Below are 12,500 nucleotides of genomic sequence, written 5' to 3' on the forward strand. Positions count from 1 at the left end.
TGTTGTGTGTGCATTTGTGTTAGTGGAATTGACACTGTGGAGTAAAGATTTGAACAGTCAGACATTGCTGATCTATTTCAGGTCTGGGTATGAAGGCCTGTGTTCAGAGGTCAGGATCTGCTGCGTCCGATGGACAGACATATAAATGAATTTCAACTGTCAACTTCATCAAAGAAACTGAAATGATGTCTGTAGTTATGATTATGCTTTTGAAATTGGATGCAGTCATGAGTGGTTGAAAACACACAAACACACACACACACACACACACACACACACACACACACACACACACACACACACACACACACACACACACACACACACACACACACACACTCACACTCACACACATACACTCACACACGCACGCACGCATGCACAGACACACACACACACGCACACAGAAAATGCCCATATTTCCACCTCGGCAATTCAAAACCAGCTCAAATGTCCAATAATAATCAATAATAAAAGTAATAATAGTAATAACAACAACAATAATAATAGCATGTACTATTATTAATAATAGAAAACCAATAGAATAAAAATACAATACAAATACCATCCTATATGCATACAAAAATATAGCAAAGGAACTCTAACAAAGATAATAGTGTGCACACTTATAGGTGAATGTGCACATTCTTGACACTGCATGTTATCTTTGTTCATGTTCTGATTTCTTCTGTTCTCATTTTCTTTTTTTTTGGGGGGGGGGGGGGGGATGCCAGAGCATATGACAACAGTGTCCTCAACAGCTTGTTCCCTTGATCTCCTGCAGTTTCCCATTCGGGTCACACGCTCTGCTCCCTGTTTCCAGTGCAAATGCTACTTCCTCTTCAGGGTGACAGTTCAGTCAGCCTATCCAAGCCCTCACTTTCAGTTTAGTGAAATGAACTAAAGGACGGTTCTCTTACATAGCCAATCAGAGAAGATGTGAGTCTGGGGTGGGGGCTATCTCTGTAACACCATCCATCCTCTGACAGGTTAATGTCACTGCATTCCAACCTTGTACAGAAAGCACAAGAGCTACCTTCAATGAGAACAACAGCTTATGCAGTACTGTGTTGCACAAAAAGTGAAACACACTCACTCTCTCTCTCACACACACACACACACACACACACACACACACACACGCACACACACTAAACCACACTCTGTGGGCCTCTTACTGAGTCAGGAACACACCATCTTGTTGTGTTGTCCTCTCTCAGTTCCTATGTTGGGAATGTACAGTCAGTGCTACAGCAGCAGCAGCAGCATAGCTTACAGTTTGGTCCCATGTGTTGGTGGAGGAGAGGACAGACAGGTCCAACCGTGCTGGGGTAGTCACGTGACACTGGACCGTGTGAGAGAGGGACCGACGGACGGACGGCACAAGCATGCATATGCGAGGATGAGTGAAGAGAAGAGAGCCCAGGTGAGGGAGGTGGTGAGGGGGAAAGGGGTGGGGGGGTGGGGGGGTGGGGGGGGGTGCAGGCGACAGGCTGCCGTTGGAAACCTGAACGGATGTTGTCTTCTGAAGCAGCGGCTCCTCCAAAAAAAGAAAAGAAAATGAAATGATAAAAGGAGCAGAACAAGAGGAGGCTTCTGTTGAGGAGCACACACATACACAGGCCTGCAGCATGTATACACACACATTTACACACACACACGCACTCGCACACAGACAGACAGATACACACCCACACTAACAGTACACCTATACTCTCTTTCATTCATTCTCGAACTTTCTCTCTGTCTTTCACTGGTCCTAATGGAAGCACGTGTGAACTGCCTTGTCTCAACATGTTTTTGAGCTTATCAGATTGGGTCTCATCGTCACTTCCATCACTTCTCATTGCGTAGTCTCTCATTTGGTATCAAAATTCCTCTCAACCGTCAAGTGTTTTTTTTTTTTTTTTTAAATCCCTCTCTGTTGAGTTTGTATTTTCCCCTGGAATTGTGATCCCTGACTCCTTAAGGGACAAAATGCCAGCCAACACACACAGTTTGTGGTTTTGTAGACGTTATAGGGACAGTTTTGTATGTGGGGCCATCCAACCGAGTCCCAACACAGCACCGTATCTTTCCGAGGCCAGAATGTAGATTCAGGCTCATCCACCCAGACTGCTGATTTGTGCCCTTCGTTCTGATGAACCAGTTCTGCCGAAACCATTTTTTTTTTTGCTTGAGAACTGCATCAAATAAATAATAGAAAATAAATAGATTAAAGTCCAGCAAAACAAAAACAGAACAAAATGAAGAAAAAAAAACAATAATAATAATAAAAAAAGAGGGTAGCATCAATCCGGTGCTTCAGCTTCATAGTGGCATAGCCCACGAGTTGGAGGAGGGTGACAGTCTGTCAAGAGAGTGGGGCAGGGCAGAGGGTCTGGAGAGATTCGGTCAGCTCTCCCTCCTCGACCACGTCTGGAAGGGACAAGGTAACCATGACGACATCAGTAGCGGCATATAGGGGCACTCAGGGAGACGTTGTTCCTTTTTTCCGACCGTCTTCGTCATACCGGCTTCTCCAGGGACTTTTGGAACGGGGGCGGCTGATTGGTGGCAGCGGCCGCGGCCGTCGAGATCTTGCGACAGACGGTGTTGGTGTTCCGGCAGCGGCAGCCGGGCCTGGTGGCGCGGTCGTAGCCTCGCTGGCAGAGGGCGAGGCACAGCTTGGCGGGCGGGTAGCAGCAGAGGCAGGGCAGGAAGGGCACGAGCAGTGCCATGGTGCCCCAGCGGGCGCAGGCCCTGGCGGGCGTGCAGGCGCAGGGCCGGTCGGCGCAGTTGTCCTCGTCGTCCTCGGCCGAGCAGTGGTAGAAGAGGCCCTTGACGCAGCACAGGCACGTGCCGTACTCCACCGCGCTCTCGGCCGAGCACAGGCACCGCTGGCCGCACGCCCAGCACGAGGGCAGCACGCGCGGCGCCACGCACTCGCCGCACTTGCAGCGGCCGCAGCGCTCGCAGATGAACAGGTGCAGGCCCAGGTGGTCCTCGCCGGACAGGAGGCCGCCGCCGCCGCCGGACTTGCCCAGCGCCTCGGACGCCTTCTTGACGCCCTGGTCGCCCTTGGGCTGGGCGGACACCACGGCCATGGAGCCCGAGACGGAGGCCAGGCCCGAGGAGTGCGAGGGCGTGAGGCCCGCCAGGAGCCGGGTGTCGGACGCGGCGCTGCCCCGCGACATGGAGCTGCTGACCGTGCTGGAGCGGCTCAGGTGAGCGCGGTGCGGAGGCTGCTGCTGCTGTCCACTCAGGCTGCGGGGGATCTGAGTGGGCGGAGCGGAGGACAGAGGCTGGACGGGGTGGGGGTGATGACCGTGGTGGTGGTGGTGATGGTTGTGGTGGTGGTGGAGGTGTTGGTGGTGGCGGTCGTCGTGGGCGTAGAAGATTCCGGACTGCGTGCCGGGCTCCAGGGCCACCGGGCGCTCCACGTAGTCATTGTTGGCCCGGATGCAGCGGATCTGGTCAATGGACAGCACCTGTTGGATGTCCTCGGCGCCGTCCATGCGGAGCAGAGCTGGATCCATCCTGAGGAGAGGACGGGCACCAGAGGCAGGGACAGGGGTCGACACTCCGGCCAGTCACGGCACATCCGAAAACCCTGCGCACACACAAACAAAAGACAAAACAACATCAAACTCAGCTCACCACCAAGCTTTACATACACTCTTAAGAGAAGGGTTTCTAGGGGTACTATATAGAACCATGCAGGCTTTACAGAACCCTTAGGGGTTCCTTTGATGGACCCTTCACAATGGTTTAAAGAACAGGAGTGTACAAGAGTGTACAGTACAAACATCAAATCCAGGAAACCCTGAAGTAAACACTTATACAATGCATTTCTTTCGTATGCCTTTAACCAGATAGGATAGTGGAGATTGACAGGAAGTGAGTGGGAAAGAGAGTCAGGGTGGGATCCGTAGAGGACTACGGGGCAGGAATCGAGCCCAGGTCGCCGGCGTGCGGATCAGGTGCCCGAGCCAGTAAAGCCATATGATGCATTTCTAACACAGTTCAGTCCTCTGGTCTGTGTGATGAGTATTTGTGTGGATGAGAGAAGCCCCTGCACCTTGATACTGTACATCAGCCCACCCAACAGGGCACTCATGTCACAGATGTACAGAAGTTTGATATAAAAGCTGCTTTTTGCTGATGCGGTTGGTCACACAGATACACACACACACACACTTGATTGAGGAAGGAGAGATTAGTATGATCTTATTGGGATGCTGAACCTCTCACTGAGAGACACAGACAAGCCTCGGGGTTCAGGACTCAGAACTATTATTAGAGCCTAGAGAGGGTGATGAGACAGAGACTCCAATGGCCCACTGTAATTTAGCATCTGGTGAGCACAGCTGCCGAAAAGAAGCAGGCGGTGTACGTGAGAGCAAAGCATTCTGGGCTATAGGAGCAGGCACGACGAAGCAGAGACGGAGACAGATTCCAGAAGAGTCCAAAGCGAGTTCTTCTCATGAGTGATCAGAGAAAGCGACAAACAGAGAGATGACAATATGTTCCATATGTATGCTCCATATGTATGTTAAGGGGCCTTGGGGTCAAATGAATTGAGAGAGAGGGAGAGGAGAGAAAAAAAACAGCCCCCTCCTTTAAGCTGATCTTTTGTTAAGCCTTATCCTCCATAAACAGGAATGTTATGGCTCTAGGAATGCACATGGAAAACAGCAGCATCCTGCAATTGAAACCCGCTGCTCACATCAATCGCTGTCATGCCCCCAAAGGAACTCAAAACAGAGAGAAGAGCATAGCAGGGGAAAGTCTATAAATTAAAGCAAATACGTCCAGAGGACACGTCTATGGATCAGCCTCCTCGCTCACCCCTTTTGAAAAAACACACATTGTATCAAGTCTAGTGAGAGGCTGGAAATGATTTCAAAATAAAGATGGATTAGTCTAGAAGAATTATCCATTCTCTTTACGCAAATAAAAAAAATTGTAATAAAAAAAAAAGTTAGTGCAGGAAAGAGTAGGAAAAGAAAGAGTTTTGTCTGGCAGAGGCAGGAGTGGATGTGGACGTGGATGTGTGTGTGTGTGTGTGTGTGTGTGTGTGTGTGTGTGTGTGTGTGTGTGTGTGTGTGTGTGTGTGTGTGTGTGTGTGTGTGTGTGTGTGTGTGTGTGTGTGTGTGTGTGTTGTGTGTGTGTGTGTGTGTGTGTGTGTGTGTGTGTGTGCAGGAGCAGGACTCTGTCTGAGTGAGCTGGAGTCAGTGAGTGGGCCTGGCCCCTGGTGCCCTGCCTCTCAGCCTCTTACAGTAGAGACCGTCAGCTGGCTTCCTGGCAGGAGCGCTGCATGATCTGACCCAAAAATAAAGGTACGATGTGAAGATAGTGAGTATCTCCTCTCTCGCTCTGTTTTCTCTCTCTCTCTCTCTCACTCTGTTTTTTCTCTCTCTCTCTCTCCCTCTCTCCTTCTCTCTTACTCTCCTCCTCCCACACCCACAACACTGTCTCCCAGTATCACTCTCTTTCTCTTACACACACACACACACACACACACACACACAAAAACACACATACCCTCTCTCTCTCCCACCGATACACACATACACACACACACACACACACACACACACACACACACACACACACACACACACACACACAGTCCCCTCCGCCATAATCCAGAGATAAGGAAACCCAGGTCGGAAGCACCAATTGCATTTTCAAATTAGGTGGAGAAGGGAAGAGAGGCACTGGAGAGTAATTGCATCAAGGCGAGCTGTGCCCCATTCAAGACCCTATCACATCCATCTAATTGCCCGGAGAGCTCTGCTGCTCATTTCCATGACATCATTATTTAGGCCCTCGTTTCCTAAACTCTCCTCGACTCCTTCCTTCCTCGTTGAGGGGTAAACCCAAATAGGAAGTTTGGGCCACACCAGCGCTCCACTGTTTAGGTGCTCTGGTGGACGATATTTGAAGGTGAGTGAGTGTCCCCGAATGGTGGACGTCTTTTGAGTATTGTTCTCATGCATGTTTTGATTGAGAGTCTGTTTGGTTTTGTTATTTCCGTTGTTTGATTCATATTTGTTTTAATTTGCTTACCATAAACTTCCACGAACACGCCACGTAGTTCCATTGCACGCATGTCTCCATGACACACACCACAGCATTCAAGGTAAAGCTAGTTTTAGCATTTACATTTACTTCATTCTGTAGATGAACTAACTGAAACAATCAGCCAGTGTAAAAAAAAAAAGCAGCAAATCAGGCCACCAAATAAAACACCATCATCTGTCCTAACAGATCACTTGCCCAGCATAGACGCTTCCTTCATCATGGACATATACTGCCTGGTAAGCACACACCAATTACCCACAATCCTCCCCATCCTATCCGTCATCATCGCCTTGGCACCCCCCCACCACCACCACCCCCCGCCCCACGACTCACCCCCTAATTTACCCCCCGTTTCGCAGCAGCTGAACGGGCCTGTAAGCTGAGACGAGAGCCTCCGTGTCCAGACGGAGTCCAAGGCTGCAGCAGCACCAGCCGTGAGAGAGACTGCCCGCCCGCGGTGTTTTCCGAAAAGCATCAGTGCACTCCGACCAAGAGGGACCCTTTTAGGCTGTACAAACGATAGCCATTCCATCATGTAATGCGATGCAACACAAAGCAATGCAACACAACACACACACAATGCAATGCATCGTAACGTAACCATAACGTAATGCAGCGTAAACCCTGTGAAACCCTACAGTGTGTCGATGGGGGAAGCACGGTCCGGAGCAGTGGGGATAAGCAGGAGCAGGAGCCGTAAGGCCACACACCCTTTCCTCACATCCACCCTTCTGCCCCACCCCAGACCTCCATCGCCCACACCATCAGCTCCCCTCCTGCCCTCCCTCCCTCCCTCCTGCCCCACTCCACCATCCCTTCATCTCTAGTCTCGTCATTCCGACATCCCGGGTGCCAGAGGATCGATAAACCCACACTCTACACTGCTAGTGTCTGACATCAGCTTCTCACTCTCTCTCTCTCTCTCTCTCTCTCTCGTTCTTTGTCCCTCTCTCTCTCTCCCTCTCTCTCTCTCTCTCTGACCCAGCCCAGGCACTCACTGAAGCAGAGCATTATAGCGCTCTCTCCCCGGATACTCAAAGGAGCGAGGGAGTAAGACAGGGATGGATGGGGATGATGTCAGGATGGATGGAGGAAGAGAGAGAGAGAGAGGAAAAGAGGAATGAAAAGAGTGCTGTCTGAGAGACCTTTCTCTCTCTCTCTCTCTCTCTCTCTCTCTCTCTCTCTCTCTCTCTCTCTCTCTCTCTCTCTCTCTCTCTCTCTCTCTCTCCGAGATCAATTATGTGTGCATATGCACACATGAGAATTCAACTAGAGTCAATATGCACCCGTTAGCCCAGAGCCCATCATCATGTCCTGTTAAAAGCCTGATAGAGCAGCATAAGAGCAAATTATGACTGCTCTGAGACTGGAGGCCTGCACCAGGCCCCTGTGTCCCCCGCTGGCCACCGTACAGGGAGGAGGGAGAGATGATGATGATGCGCCGTCCGGCGTCCGGCCCGAGGAAAAGATGCAAGCGTGAAGTTTGCCTGGGTAGGGAGCGCGTCCTCGGAACATTACAACGACAACAAACTGGAAAAGGGCCTCCTCGGGTTGCTTCGAAACGCAGGATCTGTTTCTGCAATCCAGCATTCCGCCAGCGCGCTTCTTCCTGCCGGGGTTGAGTTTCTTTTCCGGAGCCGCGTCTGAGGAGCTCATCTGCTCCCGCTGCTGCTGATGGTTTTATCATTCCAGGAGGAGGGGCCTCGCTACACCACACGGGGCACGGTCACTCATTGCATACAAACGTGGGCAGAAAGACGAAAGAAAGAAAGAAACAAACAAACAAATCACCAGTGTGATTGTGAGATGAGAAGAACCTCGGATTCACAAAGGTTCATATTTACACAGACTTTAATCCACCTATGACTGGGCCGGACTGAATAAGTATCCTCCTCTGTCTTCTCTGTTAGGGGCTGGTTTAAATAACTTGAGGGACAGTGTAAATAGAGAACTGGAAAGGTGTGTGTGTGCGTGTGTGTGTGTGTGTGTGTGTGTGTGTGTGTGTGTGTGTGTGCGTGTGTGCGTGTGTGTGTGCGTGTGTGCGTGTGTGCGTGTGTGTGTGTGTGTGTGATGGAGGGGGAAACAGAGAGTTGGAGGAGAGTGAAGTGATCCAGATGAGATGATGAAGAAGGGATGACATGCAGAAGACATTAGAAATGGACAGAGATAGAAAGCAACAGAATAGAGAATGAGAAGGGACATGGGTGGGTGAAGCCTAACACTAGTGTAATAGTGTTACAGTAACAGTGAAAAGAGCCAAAGTGATGATAGTGATAGAGAGTGAAAAAGAACAGAATAAGATAAGCATATCAGCTAGATAAACAAATAGATAGAGTGATAAAGTAGCTCTCAGAATAGAGTACAACAAGACCAAGACAATAAACCAAACAACCAAAAAAAGAGAAACAGTGCGATTCAAAAAGATAGTACTATATATATGGAGCGAGCGGGAAAGAGAGAACGAGAGAGCAAGCGAGAGGAGAGAGAGAGAGAAAGAGAGAGAGAGAGAGAGTCCTGTGTTTACCCAGGCTGCCTGCCGTGAGGGTAACCTGAAGACTGGGCCCTGCGCTCTGGGAGTATTATTGCTGGAAGAGGCCGGCCTGCAGCGGCGTCCCGAGGCTCCGCGCGCCAGTTACCTTGCACACATCCTTGGCACAGAGTAACCCAATCCAGAGCAGGGACAGGACGAGGGCCGCATATTATTCATAACAATCGCCACACACTACTGGCTCGGAGAAATTCAACACCGTGCCCCAGGAGCAAGCGAGAGGAGAGCAGAGAGGAAAGAGGGAGAGAGAGAAAGGGAGAGAGAGAGAGAGCGAGAGAGAGAGAGATAAAGAGAAATTAGGAGATAAGACAGGGGTGCATTTGTTCGTTCGACCATGAACAGGTCTGCAGCCATGTCTGAGGGATGATGCTTTGGTTGTGAAGCCTGTGTTTGTGGATGACTTCCCCCGTCACTCACTGCAGTCAGCTGGGCAACAGCAGCGCTAGAAGGGAGGGTCGCTTGGTAACTCTCGACTAGCACTGACCTGGCCAAATGGAGGTCAATCTCCACCACCTCCACTTATCGGCAGGGGCAGGCTCTGTGTGTGTGTGTGTGCTTGTGTGTGTGAATGTGTGTGTAGGTGGGGTGGAAGGGTGGTCATTGACCAGCGAATGGTAGTGGGAGTTGCAATGACATCATGATAGCCGGCTATTTTAAAACTGCCTGCCCTCTCTGCCCCCTCCTCCTCCTCCTCCTCCTCCTCCTCCTCCTCCCCCTGAGCTATGCAGAGGCACTGACCCCTAGCTTCTTCTTCCTCTGCCTGTGACGTCGTCACTGATGCCCATTCAGAGATCCTCCTTCAGCGCCATCCGGAGTCCAGAGTCAGACTTCCTGAAGGAGCACTGTCACGATTGTATCGCCATTTTCCCCAGAGCATCTTCAGTCTCCATTCACACTCTGGCTCAGCCTTCCCCTCCACTCCCCCTCCTCCGCCTCCTCCACCTCCTCCACCTCTTCCACAAACCCATCCCTTACTCTTCATCCTTCAGTACATAAACTCATAACATTTTCAATGGAATGTTCTGCTTATTTGCTTGAAATCACAGTAGACGATACACTATTTTGACACGTACATAAACGCACACAATTTGCATTTAAAAAGTACATTCGGACATTGTTCCTGGTGAACAGAAACGGATGGGGGGGGGGAGGGGGGGCGCTCATTGGTCCGGTTTTGATTAGCTCCTAGCGGGAGGTGCTGAGGAATAGGGAGGGGGGGGAAGCCCAGTCCCTGGCCCTGCATGCTGGGGTCAAGGGGGGGGTCCCATTGCAATCAGGCTCCTGGACCTCCTGGGGGCTCATGGGGCTTGTGGGCCCCTGTCTGGGCTGAGCCCCAACCAGCGCAGCTTCCACCTGGGCAGGGCCACTGAGCTGATGGGCAGTAGGACCCAGGGTCAGACCCTGGTGTCCCTACCACCACCCCCCTTGGGACTGCAGCGGGATTGAATGACAATAAACTGTATGAGATTCCGGATGTACCCGAATCCGACCCCCCAGGAAGGACTGAAATAGACACTGCAGACCAGCAAGTCCAGGCAAAAGAGGAGGAAGTGAGTGTGAGAGAGAGAGAGAGAGAGAGAGAGAGAGAGAGAGAGAGAGATGGGGGCAGGGAGGAGAGAAGAGAAAAGTGAAGAAAGGAACAGAGCACTGGGTCACAGAGAGAAAGATAGCAGGAATGTGTCAGAGCCACTGAGGGAAGTATAAAAGAAAGGATAGCTATAAGGTTAACAACAACACAGTCTCCGCTCAAACGCTGCCGTCCAAATATCAAGTCACACATCGACATTTCAGTAAAAAGTAAAAAGGACAGTGAACTTAAGTAGGCAACTCATTTCTATACATCAGAATGCACAGTTGGTGTTTATCATGCCTGTACATATTTTTCACCTCAGTCTCAGTCCTCCCCAGGAGAACATCTCTAGCTGCCAGTCTCTATTCCAGAATCCAACTTTTCACAACCCACAAACTTTTAACTTTTCCACTTCAACTGTCAACGCACAGAGAAAATCCGTTGCATCATTTTGATATGATTCACAAGTCATACTGAATCCAAAGCATCACTTCAAATTAATTCATACAGATTCCACCGTATCTTTTGATTTAGAAGTCAAGTTTAGAAGATACTGAATCTGGTAAATCAAAAAGGCATACTGAACTAAGTGCATCGCATGGATTCGATTCATATTTCAGATTGTAGTTATAACTTCCTTAAAGCACTAATTACATCAAGCATCCTCTCTCTCGCGCTCCCTCTCGCTCGTACAGCCTATGATCCCCCCTGCAAACACACTCGTTCGCTGTCGCTCCATCTCTCCCTCTCTTCCATCAGGCCTATGATCTGTCTGGCTGTCAGCGAGTGCGGGGATGTATTGACGCTTCCCGACCTTGGCTGCGATCAATGCCCATCCATGTGTCCCCTCGCCCCCATCCCCTTCCCAACCCGTCCCACCCCAGCACACAGTCCCTAACCCAGGCCAGAGCCCTGGATGCTCCACCACTGGCAGCTCATTGAGCCCTTAACAGAGACACAGAGAGAGAGAGAGAGAGAGAGAGAGAGAGAGAGAGAGAGAGAGAGAAAGACACACATAGAGCGAGAACAGCTGAGTACACACACATCCACAAGCGCACCAAGAAAGGAAGGCAAAAAACATGCATGAGAAGGGGGAACTAAAAACTGAATGAGCTGCGAGAAAGAGAGACGTGAGTGAGGGATGGAAAAAAGAGAGATAAAGTCGCACACAATAGCTATCTTTACCCCCTAATGTTCCAACTGCAACGCCAGGATTATCTTGTACTCCATCGAGTACTCAAACCTAATTAAGCAACTCTGCACTGAGTTCGCACATGCAGCGCATCCAAAGAGTTTCACCACACCAGCCATCCGAGGAAACCGACCCGGCCCTGGTGTGGTTCTCATCTGGCCCTGAAGCAGCACGAAACTCACCCCCAAACCTGCCCAGAACTGTTCTGGTGTCCGCCAGTACAACTTTACTGGGCCTGTTCACTCACCTCTGAAAGGGGGGAGATCCATAATGTAGCCTGACAGTGAGTTTGGATGCTGTGGAGAAGGGTCGGTCAGCGGAGAGACCAGGCTTGTTCAGATCAGCGAGAGCGCAAGTCTTTCTGCTGTCACCTCGGGTCACCCTGGAACCAGGACCAGGCTCTTCTAGGAGATTAGCCAGTCCGGTTCCGTGGGCTTGTCATGCCCCGTGCAATGCGCCCCCAGCCGTGGCGGTGACAGGTCTTTGGTCAGAGTTTGGTCCAAGCCAGTGTCCGAGTTTTTGGTTCACCCACGAGTTTGCATTAAAAACGACGCAAATGGACGAGGACTGCAAAAATAAAAAAGCCTCACTTGAAATATTCCAGCAGAGATAAGAAAACAAGGAGTTTCCACGCGCGTTGGAGAGGTTTAAACCAAAAACAGCAAAAGAGGCAAAGGTTGGAGAGCAGTTTCCTCACGAGCTGTCGAGAGACCTTTTTATGGGTCTGTAGTTTGTCTCTTTTCCCTCCTCTCCCGTTCTCTGTGTCGGTCTCCCGTTCTCTCTCTTGCTTTGAGTCCAAAGTGTGAGTCCTGGATTGTCTCACTCACACTCCCTAGTGCTCTCTCTCTTTCTCTCTCTCTCTCTTTCTCTCTCTCTGATCAGTCTTTCCTGCCTCATCCACTCATGCTCGAAGAGCTGAGTGAGTGTGTGTGTGTGTGTGTGTGTGTGTGTGAGAGAGAGAGAGAGAGAGTGAGTGCATGCGCGCATGTGAGAGACACAGAGGGAGCGAGAGAGAAAGAGGGAGAGGGAGAGAGACAGGGGGTGGCAGAGGGAGGAGGGAGACACTGAAGGGGGAGGGTGTGTGTGTGTGTGAGAGAGAGAGAGAGAGAGAGAGTGTGTGT

The 12,500-nt window shown here is 50.6% G+C and overlaps 1 protein-coding gene across 1 annotated transcript; it reads right to left on the reverse strand.

The window, feature by feature from the left end:
- Positions 1 to 1,491: 1,491 nt before the first annotated feature.
- On the reverse strand, positions 1,492 to 12,158 carry LOC134080192 (protein sprouty homolog 3). Its single transcript, XM_062536497.1, has 2 exons — positions 11,627 to 12,158; positions 1,492 to 3,592 (listed from the first exon to the last, which is right to left on the reverse strand). The coding sequence occupies exon 2, from the start codon at positions 3,516 to 3,518 to the stop codon at positions 2,508 to 2,510; it is 1,011 nt and encodes a 336-aa protein (XP_062392481.1). The 5' UTR covers positions 3,519 to 3,592; positions 11,627 to 12,158; the 3' UTR covers positions 1,492 to 2,507.
- Positions 12,159 to 12,500: the final 342 nt, after the last annotated feature.

This window comes from Sardina pilchardus, chromosome 5, assembly GCF_963854185.1.
Source record: "Sardina pilchardus chromosome 5, fSarPil1.1, whole genome shotgun sequence".
NCBI classification, from domain to species: Eukaryota; Metazoa; Chordata; class Actinopteri; order Clupeiformes; family Clupeidae; genus Sardina; species Sardina pilchardus.